General features: G+C 42.8%; 2 protein-coding genes across 9 annotated transcripts in view; one reads left to right on the top strand and one right to left on the bottom strand.

Moving 5' to 3' along the window:
* LOC132900970 (centrosomal protein of 164 kDa-like) overlaps positions 1-17,244 on the top strand; it is a 79,322-nt gene extending 62,078 nt beyond the window's left edge. For 4 of the 5 annotated variants that reach the window (XM_060943375.1, XM_060943377.1, XM_060943376.1 and 1 more), the window contains 6 exons: positions 9,830-9,937; positions 10,250-10,349; positions 12,085-12,357; positions 12,462-12,534; positions 12,618-12,728; positions 13,391-17,244. In XM_060943375.1, coding sequence (XP_060799358.1) covers positions 9,830-9,937; positions 10,250-10,349; positions 12,085-12,357; positions 12,462-12,534; positions 12,618-12,728; positions 13,391-13,487 — 762 coding nt within the window. In that variant the 3' untranslated portion in view covers positions 13,488-17,244. Of the gene's footprint in view, positions 1-9,829; positions 9,938-10,249; positions 10,350-12,084; positions 12,358-12,461; positions 12,535-12,617; positions 12,729-13,390 lie in introns of those variants that run through there. The other variant, XM_060943379.1, reaches the window with a different exon arrangement.
* Positions 16,726-20,265, bottom strand: part of sidt2 (SID1 transmembrane family, member 2) — a 51,207-nt gene continuing 47,667 nt past the window's right edge. For all 4 annotated transcript variants that reach the window (XM_060943382.1, XM_060943381.1, XM_060943380.1 and 1 more), the window contains 3 exons: positions 18,290-18,400; positions 17,387-17,500; positions 16,726-17,243 (listed from right to left, as the gene is read on the bottom strand). In XM_060943382.1, coding sequence (XP_060799365.1) covers positions 17,181-17,243; positions 17,387-17,500; positions 18,290-18,400 — 288 coding nt within the window. In that variant the 3' untranslated portion in view covers positions 16,726-17,180. The remainder of the gene's footprint in view (positions 17,244-17,386; positions 17,501-18,289; positions 18,401-20,265) is intronic.

Below are 20,265 nucleotides of genomic sequence, written 5' to 3' on the forward strand. Positions count from 1 at the left end.
GGTCCACAATGGAATGACTGCAAAGGTCCTTGTTAGGGAAACCTCCTTTGCATTCAAAGTCATGGTCGGCATGAACCAAGGCTGCATTATCACTGCAGTACTCTTCAATATCTACCTTGTCGGCGTCACCCTCCTGTCCAGAAAAGCACTTGACATGCATGACGATGTGCGAATCCGTTACCGCTTGGATGGTAACCTTTTCAACCTTCGGCATCTCCCAGCCCGCACAAAGACCTCTATGATAACAATTGTCAAACTCCAATATGCTGACGACGCTGCTGGCATATCCCTCCGTCCTGCAGGCCTTCAAAGGACCGTTACATCCCTTCAAGTGGCCTATACATGGATGAGACTAACTGTCAATGTCTCGAAGACTCTGAACCTGCAGTCTTCACTGTTCTACAATAAGCCCCCAATGGCTATCACAATCAACAATGCAATACTGGAGAACACAATTTCGCGTACCTCGGTAGCATTCTCTTTGATGACATCTCATTGAATGAAGAGATCACCTCCCATATTAGGCATGTTTCTTCAGCATTTCACCACTTCCGTAAGTGCATCTTCACGAACTGCAACCTCTGCATCTGCATGAAGGTTGCGGTCTATCATGCAGTCTGGATCTCGACCCTTCTCTACGGATGTGAAGCCTGGATGTTGTACAGGAAGTAAATCAAGTCCCTTGAAGCCTTCCATATGCGTTGCCTCCAACGCATCCTTGGAGTGACTTGGGAGGACAGGATCCCCTACACGCAGATCCTCAGCAAGGCTAACTCCACAAGCGTGGAGTCCATGATCCTCCATCGTGCCTTCCGATGGACCGGACATGTCATCCGAATGGCCCCCAACCGAATGCCCTGGATGGTCCTCTATGGAGAACTCGCAGAAGGGACCTGTTCCCGTGGAAGACCCAAGAAGCATTGGAAGGACTTCTTGAAGTGGTCCCTGCAGTTGTGCAACATCCCTCCTCCCGACCTTGAGATCCTTGCCAAGGACCACGTGAACTGGAAGCAGACTGTCCCAGGGAGTCTGCCACTTTGAGGAAGAACGGACCAGGCTGAGGGAGGAGAAATGGGCCCAGCAACACCTTCTGCAATTCCTTCCCTCTGCTCCTGCACCTGGTCCCTTCACCGGTCGTCATTGTCCCAGGATCTGCCAGTCCAGGATTAGGCTTCTCTCTCATGAGCAGGCGCATGAGAGACGGTGACAACAGCAGCAAGACTTGGGAAGGCAAAGAAGACAACAAAGAGGAGGACCTTGTCATCGTCGAATATCGACGCACAGCCATAAGCGTAAATCTGGAAGCAGTGCTTCTTCATAGTATCTCAGTATGCAATGTTGCTGAAGCACTTTTCCGTATTATCTCCTGAGTCGGGGTTCTGAAAGAAATCCTGCTTGATCAAGGCACCACTTTTATTGTGTGAATTATTGGGGATTCAATCGATTTGTACAGGTGTTTATCATCCGCAAATGGACAGGCTGATCAACTGATTTAACCAAACCCTTAAAAACATCATTTGTAAGTTCGCTCACAGGGATGCTAAAAACTAGGATAGATGGCTTTGACCCTCTGTTGTTTGCAGTTTGTGAGGTCCCACAAGCCTCCATCAGGTTTTCCCTGTTTGAATTGCTGTATGGGCACAAGCCTCATGGTGTCTTAGACCTCATTAGAAAAAATTGGGAGGCAGGGCCATTTCAAAGCAAAAATGAAATTCCATATGTTCTTGACCTGAGAGCAAAATTCCACGCACTGAGTCACCTAACCCAGGAGAATTTGCTACAGGCCCAAGAATGTCAGTCTCACCTGTACAACAGAGGGGCCCAGCTAAGGGAATTTGCGCCGGAAGATAAAGTCCTTGTTTTACTGCCCACCTCAAGCTCAAAATTACTTGCCAAGTGGCAAGGGCCCTTTGAGGTCACACAGCAAATTGAGGATGTCGACTGTGAGGTCAAACGTCCAAATAGAGGTGACACACGTCAAATTTACCACCTCAGTCTCCTAAAACCATGGAGAGAGGAGGTTCCTGTGGCTCTGGTGATGGTAATTCCAGTGAAGGCGGAGCTGGGACCGGAGGTAAGTCTAAAAAGTGTGGCCCAATTCACCCTGGTCCCCTGTGGAGACCACCTCTCACCGTCCCAGAGAGCCCAGGTGATTAGGTTGCAGGAGGAATTCTGCGATGTGTTCTCACCCCTCTCTGGTCGCATGGACTTCATAGAACACCACGTTGAGACTCCCCCAGGGGTGGTGATGCGCAGCCGCCAGTATCGGCTCCACAAGCACAAGAAAAAAGTGGTTTGGGAAGAACTCTAGGCTATGCTTAAAGGAGATACGCAGAACCATGGCTTCACTTTTTGTTTATAAATGCCTTGAGACCTCAAGAATGGCATAGGAATGGTTTTAAGCATTAACAATAAATTTAATATCGTAATTTTTACGATCAAAATGATTCATATAGGTAGCGGTCTGAGTGAATGACCTTGACATCTGTGACGTCACGGCAGGAAAGCTATCGAAAAATGACCTTTTCCACTCCGTTTGGGTTGCACCAATTTGTCACCCTTCCTTTCGGGTTGTTTGGGGCCCCACCAATGTCTCCGCTCAGTATGATCCTGAGGTTGCTGAGGCATGCTGGGCTCACAGCAAACCCAAAAAAGTGTGCAATTGGACAGGTGGAAGTACAGTATCTGGGTTTCCACTTAGGTCATGGGCAGGTGCGTCCCCAACTTGATGACACTGCAGCAATTGTGGCCTGCCCAACACCTAAGACCAAAAGGGGGGAGGGGCAGTTCCTAGGGCTGGCTGGCTACTACAGGCAGTTCGTGTGTAACTTTTCAGACGTCACCAGACTGACCTCACTAAAAAGGGAGCACCAGATCTGGATGGAGCCATGTGAACGGGCTTTTGCTCAGGTAAAAGCAGTTTTGTGTGGGTGCCTGCTGTTGCATTCTCCTGACTTTTCTCTGCCATTTGTTTTACAGGCTGACATGTCGGACAGAGGGCTGGTGGCCGTTTTGTCCCAGGTGGTGGAGGGGGATGAATGCCCGGTGCATACGAGAATCAAAGTACAGCACCAGAGAGGAGGAGTGTGTCTAGCCATCAAGTGGGTGGTCCTCAATCTCCATTACTACCTGCTTGGACGCTCATTCACACTCTGTTCCGACCATGCCACGCTCCACTGGCTCCACCATATGGAGGACGCCAACACAGGGATCACTCGTGGGTATCTGCCCCTTCAGCCCTTTAAATTCAAGGTGGTCCACAGGCCAGGGGCACAGATGGTTGTGGCGGATTATCTCTCCCATCTGGGGGGGAGGGGAGTCAGCTCCAGGCTGGACAGCTCCCCGGCCTGAGTCAGGCGGTGGGGGTGTGGTTGAGCATCAGCTGTGAACAGTCAGGTGGAACCAGCAGGTAACATGTGACGAGATACACGTGTCTAATTACTGGCTGTCTAAGTTATTCCACAAAATCAAGTCAAAACATGAGCTGATAGCTGACGAGGCGCGTAGCACCGAGTTGGCTATAAGCCATGTACAGTGAAATTGAGTGGAATAACTGTTTTATTCTATCCACATTCACTGCATGTTTTGCAAATTCGATAAATAAAAACTTTATACAAAACATCAAATACTTTTCTTTCATATCTGTTGCTTTTTTATATTTTGGGGGGTTTTGTTTTTAAATTGAGTTTTTATTTCATCCTCAGTTGGTTCAGCAACATGCTCTGCCATTTTTTTTTTTCTCTACTCACGGTATAAGCTGATAACCTACAACCCCTGGCAAAAAGTATGGAATCACCAGTCTTGGATGAGCACTCATTCAGACGTTTTATTCTGTAGAACAAACTGAGATCACAAACATGATACAATAATAGTCATTCCAAAGTGCACCTTCTTGGCCTTCAGAAACACTAAAATAAATGAAGAAAATACATTGTGATAGTCAGCAAATGTCACTTTTATAGACCAAGCACAGGGAAAAAATATGGAATCACTCAATTCTGAGGAAAAAAATATGGAATCACTCAATTTTCAGGTAGAAAATAAGGACTCGCCCAATTTCCTTTCCCTAAATTGACACATGCCTCAGATTAGATCTGCTCGTTAGTCTGCAGTTAGAAACAGCGCAGTTATCACACCTTGGAGGGCTGCTGGACCAAGTGGATTGGCAAGAATCATGGCTCCAACAAGAGAGATGTCTCTTGAAACAAAAGAGAGGATTGTCAAACTTCTTAAAGAAGGTAACTCTTCACGCATGGTTGCCAAAGATGTGGGCTGTTCACAGTCAGCTGTATCTAAGATATGGACCAAGTACAAACAGCATGGGAAGGTTTTTAAAGCCAAGCGTACTGGTAGACCAAGGAAGATATCAAAGCGTCAAGACAAAAAACTTAAGGCCATATGTCTTGAAAACCGAAAAAGTACAACAAAACAAATGAAGCATAAATGGGAGGAAGCTGGAGTCAATGTATGTGACCGAACCGTGAGAAATCGCCTAAAGGAAATGGGATTTTCATATAGGAAAGCTAAAAGAAAACCATCATTGACACCTAAACAGAAAAGAACAAGACTACAGTGGGCTAAGGAGAAGCAATCATGGACTGTGGATGACTGGATGAAAGTTATCTTCAGTGACGAATCACGAATCTGCATTGGACAAGGTGATGATGCTGGAACTTTTGTTTGGTGCCGTTCCAGTGAGATTTATGAAGAGGACTGCCTGAAGAAAACATCCAAATTTCCACAATCCTTGATGATATGGGGCTGCATGTCAGGCAAAGGCACTGGGGAGACGGCTGTGGTTACTTCTTCAATAAATGCACAGGTTTACATTGACATTTTGGACAGTTTTCTTATCCCTTCAATTGAAAAGATGTTTGGGGATGATGAAATAATTTTCCAAGATGACAATGCATCGTGCCATAGAGCAAAAACGGTGAAAGCATTCCTTGGTGAAAGACACATCCAGTCAATGTCATGGCCTGCAAATAGTCCAGATCTCAACCCAATAGAAAACCTGTGGTGGAAATTGAAAAAAATGGTCCACGACAAGGCTCCGGCCTGCAAAGCTGATCTGGCAACTGCAATCAAAGAGAGTTGGCACCAGATTGATGAAGAATACTGTTTGTCACTCATCAAGTCCATGCCGAAGAGACTGCAAGCCGTTATAAAAGCCAGAGGTGGTGCAACTAAGTACTAGTGATGTTTTGAATGTTCTTTTGTTTGTCTGTTTTTCATGATTCTATATTTTTTTCCTCAGAATTGAGTGATTCCATATTTTTTCCCTGTGCTTGGTCAATAAAAGTAACATTTACTGACTTCCACAATGCTTTTTCTTCATTTCTTTTAGTGTTTCTGAAGGCCAAGAAGGTGCACTTTGGAATGACTTTATTATTGTATCATGTTTGTGATCTGAGTTTGTTCTACAGAATAAAACGTGTGAATGAGTGCTCATCCAAGACTGGTGATTCCATACTTTTTGCCAGGGGTTGTAGTAGTAGTAAAGTAACCAGAGTGCGTGATTGCTCATATCCAGTGAATGTGGATAGAATAATAATGTCTGTCTTTCGGATGGCCAGGAACGAGACAGAGAGCGAGCTGTGAAACCCCATCGTCTATGTCATGTCTACATACAAAAGTCACTGAAAAGTGTCAATAAAGTCAAAGCATACGTACCTGGAGCTGCAGTGCCTGTTTCCAGTTCCTCATTGCCCACTCCCATAAAGTTGCTACGGTCTTGTTTTACATAAGGGTGAGTGAGTGGTGTGACAAGTGGGTCCATTTCAATATTATGAACTTTCGGTATAACAAAATATTGGACGTCCCTCAAGGAGTTCCTTATAGCGGGGTTGCAGTATATCTCTCTCTCCAAACCATGGAATTTTGTACAATACAACACTGATGGCTGTGGATCTCAAATTCAATGACAGAAACTATTCAATTTGCATATTAAGTCACCTAATTAGCATAATATGATGGCCATTTTGAATTCTATAATTTCAGGTAAATCCAACTCATTTTTCTTATTAGTTCTCTTAAAACTATGGAATTTTATACCAAAATATTGAAGGTTGGAGATTTCAAATTTAAAGACAAAAACGACTTAATTTGCATATTAAGTAACCTAAATTTCTGACATTTTGAACTGCAGATTGGATTTAGCTGATATTACTAATTTCGGCTAAATCCAACACCTTTTTATGATGATTTCTCTTAAAAATATGGAATTTTGTAAGGTAGCACACACCTCATACTTTATGCTAAAACATAACTTTTATTCCAAGTTTTATATGCCCCATGTACCATTTCCTGATGTTAGCCACAGTGTCAAAAGTATAGGTTTTTGTAGGAAAGGTAAGACTCTTCCAGGTCACGCCAGTCTGGTAAGGACAAGAGTCGTCCACCGGAAGGAGGTATCGGAGGTGCAGTTTGTCCAGCAAAGATGCACTTCAGTTCCGCATCAGCCTCATCCTTCATATCAGAGTAGAGGAGAGCAGGGAGACTTGGGACCAGTTTTCAGCTTTTGTAGATTGTGTGAAATTCTTTGCAGGTAGCATCACATTCATGTTACATTAAAGAATATTTACTATACTCTCTTACCACAACATTAGTTGTCGCAGCTTGTCGCATATACTGGCCTTCAGGCTTCACTTTTTCTGTCACTATTTTTTGCGTGGCGACATGAGACATTGAGAGGAGATATGAGACATTATGTTGGGAAACTTGGAACATAGTAGGGACAAAGATAAAATACCTAGGCCTACATGTTTAATTTTTATTTATTATCAAACCTTGTACCATATGAACTGTATGAACACACAATGCTGGTACAGCGATAGGAAAATGTCCGTTTACCCAAAACCTGACTCTACGAAACAGTTCCATTCCCAAGAAGGAAGGAAATGAGCTTAATCCTCATGCAGGGACACGCCCACGTTTTTAGCAAAATATTTAAGCAACTTTATCTTTGTAAACCACAAGAAAAAACCTGATTGGTTGAAATAAATTTTATGGAAATACAAACTATCCCAAGTTTCCCCCGTTCCAAGTCTCCCTGCTCTCCCTTCATCAAAACATTTTTCTTGTCTCAGTTAAACCAACCTTTACCAGCTTGTACAGTCGTGTTCAAAATAATAGCAGTGTGTTTAAAAACGTGAGTAAAGCTCAAAATCCTTATAATAGTTTTTATTTCCATGCATTGGGAACACTGCACATTATATTCGACATCAAAACATGAAGAAAAATGTATCAATATTTTAATGACTTTACAGAAAATGAAGAAAAATGAACATTGGGCTGTTCAAAAAAATAGCAGTGTCTGCATTTTTCATTACAAACTCCAAATATTTACTGTATAAACTGAAAAAATCTTAAGGATTTAGTATTCCTGTGAATCACTAAACTAATATTTAGTTGTATAACCACGGTTTCTGAGAACTTCTGGCACCTGTGAACAGGTATTCCAGCCCAGGATGATTTGACAACATTCCACAATTCCTCTGCATTTCTTGGTTTTGCCTCAGAAACAGCATTTTTGATGTCACCCCACAAGTTTTTTATCGGATTAAGGTCCGGGGATTGGGCTGGCCACTCCATGACTTTCATTTTGTTGGTCTGGAACCCTGATGCTGCTCGCTTACTGGTGTGTTTGGGGTCATTGTCTTGTTGAAACACCCATTTCAAAGGCATTTCCTCTTCAGCATAAGGCAACATGACCTCTTCAAGTATTTAGATATATGCAAACTGATCCATGATCCCTGGTATGCGATAAATGGGCCCAACACCACAGTAAGAGAAACATCCCCATATCATGATGCTTGCACCACCATGCTTCACTGTCTTCAGAGTATACTGTGGCTTGAATTCAGTGTTTGGGGGTCGTCTGAAAAACTGTCTGCGGCTCTTGGACCCAAAAAGAACAATTTTACTTTCATCAGTCCAAATGTTTTTCCATTTCTCTTTAGGCCAGTCGATGTGTTCTTTGGCAAATTGTATCCTCTTCAGCACGTCTTTTTTTTAACAGTGGAACTTTGCGGGAGCTTCTTGCCGATAGATTAGCTTCACACAGGCACCTTCTAATTGTCACAGTACTCACAGGTAACTTCAGACCGTCTTTGATCACCCTGGAGCTGATCATTGGCTGAGTCTTTGCCATTCTGGCTATTCTTCGATCCATTCGAATGGTAGTCTTCTGTTTTCTTCCACATCTCTCTGGCTTTGCTGTCCATTTTAAAGCACTGGAGATCATTTTAGCTGAGCAGCCCATCATTTTCTGCACTTCTTTACAGTATACGTTTTACCTCTCCAATCAACGTTTTAATCAAAGCACGCTGTTGTTCTGAACAATGTCTGGAACGACCCATGTTTCTCAGGTTTTCAGAGAGAAATGGATGTACAACATGTGCTGGCTTCATCCTTAAATTAGGGCCACCTGACTGACATCTGTTTTTTCACAGAATGAATGACCTCACTAATTAAACTCCACACTGCTATTATTTTGAACACGTCCCTTTCACTTAATTATTCGATTACACAGACTCAGGAGCATGCATATCATGAATGTTGGGTCTGTTGGTTTTCTACGACTTTACTACACCTACTGGTAAATTATTTGCCATGTAGTAATATAATTTCCACCATTGATCTGGTTAGTCATGTTGGACTGCTATTATTTTGAACACAAGTGTATATTAACTCCGCATTACACACACACACCCTGGACTGATGTGTCAGGGAGAAAAGCAAAAGATCAGGATGGAAAATGGAGTAATAATTGATCATAACTGATAAATAAATAATAATTGATCAGCGAATGATGACATCATATTGGGTGTAAACAATGGACCGGCCTTAAAAACAAACAAGACCGTGATTGATTTTCGGCAGTTTGTGAAATGATTGTCAGGATTAAAAATAAATAAATACATTTATAGATAATCCTTGCTGGCGGCACGGTGGTGTAGTGGTTAGCGCTGTCGCCTCACAGCAAGAAGGTCCGGGTTCGAGCCCCGGGGCCGGCGAGGGCCTTTCTGTGTGGAGTTTGCATGTTCTCCCCGTGTCCGCGTGGGTTTCCTCTGGGTGCTCCGGTTTCCCCCACAGTCCAAAGAGGTTAACTGGTGACTCTAAATTGACCGTAGGTGTGAATGTGGGTGTGAATGGTTGTCTGTGTCTATGTGTCAGCCCTGTGATGACCTGGCGACTTGTCCAGGGTGTACCCCGCCTTTCGCCCGTAGTCAGCTGGGATAGGCTCCAGCTTGCCTGCGACCCTGTAGAACAGGACAAAGCGGCTACAGATAATGAGATGAGATGAGATAATCCTTGCTGTAGAATCAATGTCGATACCCATTTTGTACCAGTGTTAATCAAATTTGTTATTAAAATGCAACTTTGAAAGTTTCCCAGGCATTTTCCTCTGGGATTCCTCAAGTGGATTTTACATCCAAACACATCGACATGTAGGGAATTTTATTTTCTGGTTGGTTTAATTATTACCATTTACACAGGAGACCTGAGAAAGTCCTGCTTTCGGCCGTTATGCTTTGACCCTTCCCTCCGTTTGTGTATAAAAATGGTGTGTTGTAGAACTCTTGCTTGGGGTGGCAGAACAAAGTGATTATCGGTTTTGTTCATAATGTATCGTGTACTATTAATAAAAATCAGCAAAGAAATGTTTTGAAAGTAATCCAACAGTTTTATTCTGTTGTCTTTATTGGTTAGAAAGGTTTGCGCAAATTTGTGCACCGACCCTTCAAAGGCCAAAGATTTTCTGATTTGAAATATGGCTTCCATTGACAGTTATTAGATGTGGTTCTATTTATTTATCCCCCCCAAGGAGGCAAGTTGTTTGGCGGAGCTGAAGGAGACGGTGCAGATGGGTCACTCTCTATTGAGGAAGAAAGAGGAGAGACTGAGCCAGCTGGAGAACTCTCTAGTTGAGGAGGTAAAAAAAAAAACGCCATTCTGTAACGACGCTGGTTGTCTGTCTGCACTTTCTTTTCCGATTGTCACTGAAAATTATGGTGCTGTTTCGGGAAGGATTCTGCTGCTTGAAATTGTATTAGGTGAAGTTCTAGTTCGTTTTTTAAACGAAGATAAATAACAGAACAGAGATGGCAGTAAAAATGATCATCAGTGTGGGGAAAATACTAATCCACATCATGTGGAATTTTTGTAACTTCAAATTTTAACAAACAGTGTGACGAAATGAACGTTATAAAGACCGTAATACACTGCGTTGCCCTGTGTGTTTCAGCTGTCCTGTGGTGACGCAGAGAGGATGGAGGCAGAGCGGAAAGTCACGTTTGATGTTACAGATTCAGACATGAGCAGTGTGCATGGTCAAGAAGGAACAGGTGAGTATAGAGGATGTGCAGTCACGTGTGTACTCCGCCCACTCCGGCATATTGGACGGCATCAGGATAGTTTACCTTGCGTGAGCGTAATGGATCCAGGCAGTAATCCCCAAGAAAATTCGGAAAATACCCCATCTACATCGCGTGATTACTTGTCTAAGTTTGTTCAGCATCTTGAAGGTGGCGTGAGGCAGCGTTACGTGGAAAAGTGTTCCAGGTTGGGGATTGCAGATCCGTACAACTTGCAAGGCAAGGCAAGTTTATTTATATAGCACATTTCATACACAATGGCAGTTCAATGTGCTTTACAGAAGTAAAAACAAAAACAGTAAACAATAGAGAAATAAAATTACATAAAATAATTTTATCTTTATTCTAAAATAATTCATTAAAAGAAAATAATAAGAATTAAACAATAGTAGAAATAAAATATTAAAATGCCAAAAAGAAAAAGGAGAAAAAGAGAAAAAAAAAACTAGCAGAATAAAATAGAATAAAGTTAAAGTAAATTTAAAACATGCAGAGAAAGTAAAGATTATAAAAAATGTAAAAATATTAATTATTTAACAGAAAGCATCTGAAAACAGCTTGGTCTTTAACCTTGCCGCAATCCTTGCTCAGGGAAATTCGGAGCTGCGGTGCCGGCGATTTGCCCGATCTGGCCTACCACGACATTTACAATTTTCTCGTTAATCGTGAATCGTGTTACACTGGCAAAGCCCTCAAAGCTTACAAGAGCCTGGAAGCTTATAAATATTTTGTTGCGGGATGGATATCCCAACTATACCTCTGGAAGGTTCCGAAGAAGAATGTCTACTTGATAACCTCACGGGTAAGTGGCATTAAGACGTTTATCATAAAGAGACTATGCAGGACGTTTTATCGTAAGAATGTTTGAAATTTAAACTCAGTTCCAGATAATGACAGGGTTGTAAATATGTATGTTTTTGTCTGAAAAACAGGAAATCAGAAAGCCGCGCACGTTTGCGTAGCTTCCGCGAAAACGTGCACAGCTTTCTAATTTACTGTTTTCTTCTCATACTTCCTATTTTTCATGGACTGTAAGGCATTTGCTTATTTTTAGTAATTTTAATACAGAATTTACTTTGATGAAATTATTCAGACACTCCAACGCCCCTCCCCCAAAGAAAAAATCGGGTCTGCGCAGTGATTCAGCCGTGAAAAAGGCGCATCCGCCGTTTGCATCCCTGTTTAAACTCGTAGGTTAACCGACTTTAACCGGCTAATGAGGCTCGGTGGTCGGTCAAGATTTTTTTTTAGTTTTCACCATCCCTACTATGGATTGGCCTTTCAAAGGCATACATGAGCCAAAAAGATAAAACATTGTCATAGACTAGGCCAGGGTAGTAGGGCTAGGCATAGCCATTTTAAACGTTACAGACTGTCTAGTTTCTAAGTATGCAGTTATCATTCAATCCGAAAATCAACTTAACAGATGTACTAGGAGTATTGAATTAGAAGATTACACCAAATGCTGAACAAGATATAAGCATTCTCGAAAGATCTACTCCCACACACTTGATAATTAGAACGGGTTCGTCTAAGTTCTGTGCGCGACCTTGCCGTCCAAAATGGCGGATAATGAATATCTCGTGACGTCACGTGCACGCTCTCTATACAGAGTCTGGAATTAATGTTGTTTTTTTTTCCCCTCAACCAAACCTGATTATAATGGCTGTCCAAGCGATTTGTTGACTGTTTCTCTCATTTCCAGTGAAAGTGCAGCAGTTAGCCGACTCCCTACAGCAGATCTCCAGCCAGCTGAACACGGTGTTAGGAGCGCTGGGATCTCTGACACAAACAACATCCACATCCTTCCCGCACACTTTTTCACGTCCTGCTGTTCCGTCCTGGGCGTGGTCTCCAAACACCACCTCGTCCTCCGCAGCCAATCAGAACGGGTTCACGCTCGGCAGCGTTAACGGGGTCCCGACACTGCATGGCTCTGATCTGCTGCTCAACTCCAACTGGAGAACAGTCCTCCCCAGTATGACAGAAAATATATAGCATGTGAAGATACATGCATAGATACAGTACGTATGTTTAATCTTAATAAGGATCGAACGCAATGTCAGTCTCTGTCGATTGCAGGGGTTTCCATGGACACCAGCACCTCCTTTTCCACAAGAGCTCACACAGCATATTCTGGATACATTCCACCAAGGTGAAAAATACATGCACAAGCATGGTGATAGATTATTGGTGTTCTCTTGATATGGTGTAAATGATACGTGTGTGTGTGTGTAGTGTCTCCTCCATCATGCAGTCTAAATCGTCAGAGTTGGACAGTGGGAGACTGCAGGGACTGATCGAGGGCAACAAAAGATGGCTGGAGACACGACGGAAAGACACTAATGTGTATCCTTTTACACACACACACTTCATATACAACTCATTACATTATGTATAAATGCTAAGATTTCAATCGTGATAATATTTCCATAACTTTTATTACAGTGTTTATCAGATTATGGTCCTGAAAGTGCTTATAAATATTGACTTTTATATTGAAAACTTCCCTGTAGAACAGGATAAAGCGGCTAGAGATAATGAGATGAATACCGGCGGCACGGTGGTGTAGTGGTTAGTTAGCGCTGTCGCCTCACAGCAAGAAGGTCCGGGTTCGAGCCCCGTGGCCGGCGAGGGCCTTTCTGTGCGGAGTTTGCATGTTCTCCCCGTGTCCGCGTGGGTTTCCTCCGGGTGCTCCGGTTTCCCCCACAGTCCAAAGACATGCAGGTTAGGTTAACTGGTGACTCTAAATTGACCGTAGGTGTGAATGTGAGTGTGAATGGTTGTCTGTGTCTATGTGTCAGCCCTGTGATGACCTGGCGACTTGTCCAGGGTGTACCCCGCCTTTCGCCCGTAGCCAGCTGGGAGAGGCTCCAGCTCGCCTGCGACCCTGTAGAACAGGATAAAGCGGCTAGAGATAATGAGATGAGATATTGATAACTTTTTGGAACATTATTGCGTGTCTACACAGCAGCGCATGCATTTGTCTGTTCTCTTTAACTGTATCCCAGACCTCTGTTCACACGCTACCAGGATCCCCCATCTACAAACGGTTTGGTCCAACTCAGCCTGGACGAAAATAATCAGATCAGAGTGCACCATTACTGAATTCGGGCCGGGCCGGGCCGGGCCGGGTGGGGGGGGGAATCCGGGATTGGTGCGTTTCACTGTTAATTTTGCACAGGCAGGCTTTTAAAAGCAAAAAATGACAACACTATCGAGGTTCGTGAAGCACAGAATATTTTGTGTGTGAGAGAGAGAGAGAGAGAGAGATATGAATAAAGTAAAGGTCTTCCTCAGGTAAGAGCCATTTTTATTCTACGAACTCCGTATCAACTAATCGGACGATTTCATTCGCACAAGAAGTTAAGGGTAGAAGCGTGCTGCGATTTCGAACACGCAGTCAGACCGACAGATGTTCGAGACAGCTCGCTGGCCCAGAAACAAGAACCTTGGACTGAAGATCTGTGGTTGGTAGAAGAGAGCAACTGGACTTGCTTGAAAAGTCTTGAAGACGTTTTGCCTCTCGTCCAAAAACGACCCACCTCTGTTCAGTGATGGAACGACCATCACTGAACAGAGGTGGGTGTCTATGACATCTATCAGGCACCTACAATGCAGCCATCAGCATTCTGATTCGGATTCTATGATGATCCATGAGAGGATAAATACTTGATACTCCCTATTAGTCAGACAGAACTGAGGATGCCTTTCAGACGAGAGGCGAAACGTCTTCAAGACTTTTCAAGCAAGTCCAGTTGCTCTCTTCTACCAACCACAGACGACTGAGTATCTTCACAGATATGCTTGGACTGAAGATCATTTTAAAAAGACCATCCTGTCCTACAGCAGAAATGTCACGAAATATTCAGGTACTGCGTTATCCGTTAATTACCTCGCCCGCTATGGAGTAAATGGGGCAAGGTATTGTTCTCAGCAGGGTTTCTTTTGTTAACGATATTACAGGAAAACGGCTGGACCAATCTTCGTTAAACTTTCAGGATAATTGGGCCTTGGTCTCAAATAGAACCGCCAACATTTTGGAGGTCATCTGGTCAAGGTTTTTGTGGCTACCGGTTAGGGTGGTCCCCAAATTTTTTTTTTTTAGGATTTTGTTACGACCACCTTACCTTTTTTTTTTTTACATTGCCTAAAAGAAGTTATTGTGCAAAATTTGGTTAAGATTGAACAAAGTTTTCACTCAAGACACAATATAAAATAATGTGGCTTATTAACTGTTTCATATTAATACAAACAATGCAGTAATATAACTTCCTGTGTTCAAAGTAACAATAGCTATTACTTGTCTGTGATTTCCTAAACCCTTCGGTATTCTGGTATCTTGTGGAGATAAAAGAACACACTAAGGACTTCCCTAGCAGAAGGAAGCTTTCTCCCAGACAGTTCCTTGGAAGTGGGACCAATTAACCAAACATAATTGTCCTTTCTGGTTTTGTGCTTTGCACCACCGGTGCTACTTGTATTACTGTTGCTAGCCATCTGAAAAACATTCACAACTTCATCAGCATATTACGATCAGTAGGGCTGTAACAATATGCGTATTGAAATCGAAATCGCGATACGCAGAGCCACGATCCGTATTGTGATACAAGAAGGCAGAATCGCGGTACACCCTTTCAAACTTCTCCTCAGCCCAAAAACAGAGGCGCTTCCAAACTTCAATTTATGAATACTTTACTTTTTATATCTATTAGTAAGTCGCTTTTTCGCCGACCTGCGACAATCTTCTGCGAGTCACGCAACGTCCACACTCGCCACTGGCAGAGCATTCATTTCTTTTAAGCGGTCGCCATTCTGGTTGCAACGCGGGGAGCGAATCTGTAAACAAGCAGCTCATTGGCTGGCTAGGTGTGCCACAAGCCAATCACAATCACTTGACCGGAAAGGCATGCAGTGTTGCCAGATTGGGTGGGTTTAGGTGCTTTTGAACATATTTTGGGGTGGAAAACGTTAGCAATATCTGGCAACACTGAAGGCATGTCTGCTTGGGCGGAAGCCTTCTGCGGCAGTTACAGTTTGACACGCGAGCAACGTTTCACCATAAAAATTCCGTAATTTCCATCTGTTTTCCGCGATCACAGAAAATCATTGGCCCTATGAGAGTGAGACAGTGAGAGAGCCCCCCCCCCCAAAAAAAAATCTTAACAGATTTACACGATTTGGAAAAATGACTTTTTCAGAACCGAAAAACCAGAGCTTCCGGCTCAACAGTATTATTTTGAGAAATAAAACAGTCTTTGGATATACATTTGTTCATTTTTGCATACATATTACTCATTCTCTGCAGTGGTCTGAATTATCTGTTATTAAATAGTTAATGTAAGTAAGTAAATGTTAATAAGTCAAATTTACTACTTTAAAAAAAAAAACCGTGGGCGTATCGAATCGTGGGTCAAAAATCGCGATACGAATCGAATCGTGAGTTGGGTGTATCGTTACAGCCCTAACGATCAGTGCTCATTGTTTAAGAAGCCCTTAGTGCATGAAAGTTAACCTTCTATCAGTCTATAAACTCTTCCTGCCTCTTCTTTTTCATAGAAGTGGCATATTCCCTCTAGAACTGTGACTTTTTGGGGGTTTGAGATCTTCTCTGCAAGTCTACGCACCAACTAATGTTAATGGCTTAACCTGATTTGCAACCTCGTGTGGCACCTCTAAATATTAACCAATTTTCCTGAAATTTTGCTTGTTGCCTTCTTTTAGCCTATGTAAAAAAATGGTAGGGTGGTCGGAATGTTTTGGTAAAAAAATTTTTCCTATACATTTTGGGACCACTGTACTACCGGTTCATATAGAGGCGGTGGTCGCCGCGTCCTCATGCTGTAAGAATGTAACAATCGCGCAGTATGGCGTGTTCTGAGCAGCAGAACCACGTTTACTGGCCAAGTATGTTCACATGCAAGGTCAAACTCGGTTTTTCGCGATATCTTCCTTCATGTGCTACCGGGCGAGGTTTGTTTTGCCTGCCAACACTTTTTTTTTTTTTTTTATGACAATCTCAGGGACACGTTAACGTCCTGGATTTAGCATTTATTTTTAAATTCTCTTAACAGTGTGTTTACAATTTTTTTTTTAAAAATATAAACAAAACCAGTGTCCAAATATTCCTGTTTCGTGTTATTTTTGTACCAGCTGAATAAATTGGTAGTGCTTTGCAGAAAACAAGGCTGAAACGTGTGGGGTGTGTTTCGATTGGTCAGGAGGTGCTTGTTTCACAGAATTAACGTACGCGTCTCAAGAAATAAAATTATAACGGTCGGCTAATTGCTGTGGGATGGACCGAGACTCCATGCAAGTAAATAAGGCAAGACTATTGTACCAATCAGACTATTGAAAAATTTACAAATACTTTATTCAGTAACCATTTCTCATTAAATACCCCCTTTTTTTTGTTTGTTACAGACATTATAAAGTCGATAAACGGCATCATGAATCATCATCCTTAAAAAAAGTGTACTCAGTTACAGTGAGCTACAGTCAATCCATTCCACAGGACCAAAGATCAAAAACACAGAAGGCCACAGGTTAACAGGACGCACACACACACACACTCGCACGTGGACACACACTCAGCATACAGTGAAAACACCAGCAGTGTAAATGCATTGCTGTTTGCTTGGCAGGTTTAATCACTTTGCTCTGAGCCACTGAACCTCGGCCCGCGCTGTGATCACGGGGCAGATTTGATTGGCAAGTCCGATGTCCCATAGGGACCCCGCCCCCATTTGTCTGACACTTGCTATCAGGCGACGAACGTGCATTTCTATGATTGAGCAGGTGCTAGAAGACATAGATTTTGTCTCGCTGAACCGTGTCCAGGTCATCGTCCATCGTCAGCAGAACCTGAACATAAATTGAAAAATAGCTGAATCAGTTTTAACTGCAAAGGGTTAAAGAAAGACTAAATTGCACAGAAAGCTGCATATAAAACAAACAGAGACTGCCCTAAACCTCAGTCCAAGTTAAATTCAAACCCTGTGTCGCACCAAGAAAGAGCCGAACATGGCGATCGAAGACAAGAAGTGCCAGATGTCATGATCGTCGAAGAATGAGAGAAGGATGCAGTTGCGATTGTGCTCACGGGACTCCGCTGGCGTTTTCTACACACAGACAGAACACGAGGGTTAAATATAATTTAAAAAAAAAAAAAAGATACAGTAAAGAGGTGTTCACACGGCTACTTTTACTCCGGTGTAGCACCGGGGCTGCCCCGGTAGAGCGTTCATACGGTACAAAGTTATACCGGTGTCGCCCCTGAAAGCTGCTTAAACCGGTGCAAATCTAACCCTGCTCGGGAGGGGGTTTAAGAAATTTATTCCGGAGTAAATGCTAGTTTGCAGGGCAGCACCGATATAAAATGGGACGTCTGAACGCTACAGGGGTAGACTCGCTACGCGTGACGAGAGTTGATTACATACCGGCATTGCATAATTTGCGCTTCCAAAATGGCGAATATCAACAACAACAGAACTGCGTGTCTTCCAGTGTTGCCAGATTGGGCGGTTTTGAAGATATTTTGGGCTGGAAAACGTCAGCAGTATCTGGCAACACTGGTGTCTTCATTCATCCACGTTGTTTTCCCGGCGCTTGGTGATGCCATGACAACCGGGAAAAGGAAGTACATTTTCACACATGCGCATATTTCATTTCCGTATTATTACTATCATATAGCACGGTCGCAAAAACTGCCATGTGAACGCAAGTGGGGCTGCACCGGTGCGAACACGCTTCTCTCTAGTAAGCAGGGTTGTGACGTGTGAACGCTCCACAAAATTTACACCGGTGTAAGATATATCGCAACAAAATACATCGGTGCAGCATCGATGCAAATATGTGCCGCGTGAACACCCCTTAAGACATGTGGAGTTATTATCGTGTGCGAGTCTCACCTGCCAGGTGCTGAGTCCTTGAAAGAAAAAGAAAAGAGCAAAGCCCCAAATGATGGCCGTGAAGAGAATACAGACCAGCGGCAAACACTGGATCCGTTCGCCACTCCGCAGCTAAAACACAGAGAGGAATGCGTTAGAGAAGCAAGTCCATGAAACTGGAACCTAAACCTACTTAGCAAACTATTCCTCGCAATGCCAGGCCATTTTTTAAAGTAGCTGTCAGTGTTGTGCAACGTATCAAATTAAAGCACATGAACTGAAAAAGTTTGTTTAATTCTGTAAATATGTCTAAAAAAACAAAAAGTTATGAACATTTGAAAATCCAGTGTTTTATAAGAGTTCCATTTGTGTCTGTTGCCCTGGTCACAAACCAGCAACCATTTTCCATTCATGAGAAAAAAAACTCAATCGGAAATTAATCCACCAAAAGAGATTTAGGAATTGAGTATTGGGGTAAGAATTACAGATAAATGCTTCTTCTTGTAAATCACAATTATGCGCCTAGAAGGTTTAAAAGTAACATCAATGAGCTTTGGGTAATGACCCAAACAACAAGATCGAGAGGAATCAGCTGAGGTGGCTCGGGCATCTCTTTCGGATGCCTCCTGGACACCTCCCTGTGGAGGTGTTCCAGACATGTCCCCCCGGGGAAGACCCATCAGTCCCCCCAGGATTTCGTGGGCCTTTTTTGTGATCGTTGCGGGAGGATTTCCAATAAATTGCGATGAAAGTTGCGGTGTTTTTTTAGGTTTTTGTTGCGATTACATTGCGGGAGGAAGTGAAAGTTGCAAGAAATTGTTGCGATTTTCTCTTTTTGTGATTAAAATTGAGTGATAAGTTATTACTGAGAAATGGTCCTATAAACATCTTTATCAGTATAAAAGATTAGCAGGACTACAAAAATGCAGAAAAATAGGCTTTACTTATCCAAATGCACCTGTTGGTTCAAAAGTTAAAGTGCAGAGAACCTCACAGCACAACATGAAGTTACCTTAAAATATAATATAAATGCCTCAGCTTTCATGTAAGAAAAAAAAAACTATTAATACTAGTACTGTGTGCAGGCAGTCTCTCCTGAAGACTAAATTAAACAATAATTATAAACTAATAAAATAAATGGCTCAGGCTTCATAGAAGGAAAAAAAACAATTTGAACAGAATCTCACAGTATGATGCTGAAGCTGCCTAAACAATGGAAAATAAAATACCATTTTGGCAAAAATGTTGGCATCCATTAATTTCTTGTATTAAGTAAAAAAATAATGTAAAGTGCGCACAGTCCTTCACTGTAAACATAACACACTTTCAGTAACAGAATTTAAGCCTATATAAACACTGACTCGCACACGCAATGTTGACAGATACTGCTGACGTTTTGCAGCCCAAAATATGTTCAAAATCCGCCAAAATGCACTTAAAACCGCCCAATCTGGCAACACTGCGCGCATGCTGCTTCTCTTGAACGTATACACGGAAGTAAGGCGGAAGGTAGTTTGTCGATGTCACCTCAAGACGACGCCAACGATTGGTCAAATTTGCAGGAACGTTAAGGGGATTGGTTGAATTTGCGTTGAAGTTGCAAATCGCAACATGGCGAAATCCTGGAGGGTCTGGACTATGTCTCTCGGCTGGCTAGGAACGCCTCGGTGTTCTTCCCGAGGAGCTGGCCGAGGTGTCTGGGGAGAGGGAAGTTTGGGCTTCCATGCTCAGACTGCTGCCTCCGCGACCCGGCCCCGGATAAGCGGAAGAAAATGAGATGAGATCAATGAAATTGGTCCGTCCTTTGTGTTTAAACATAAAAGCCAGAATTTATCAGCTATGTTCGCTTTAAATTGTGGACACCAAATGTGGCTAATGCCGGTGGTGCTCGAATGTGCTGAGTCTAAGAGGATCAAGCTTTTGTTCATTCTCTTCAAAACACTATCACTGATATCTATACACCTTCTCGTTTTTTAGGCCACCCATTTTTTATCTTT

Source organism: Neoarius graeffei, chromosome 16 (assembly GCF_027579695.1).
Source record: "Neoarius graeffei isolate fNeoGra1 chromosome 16, fNeoGra1.pri, whole genome shotgun sequence".
In the NCBI taxonomy this organism is placed as follows: Eukaryota; Metazoa; Chordata; class Actinopteri; order Siluriformes; family Ariidae; genus Neoarius; species Neoarius graeffei.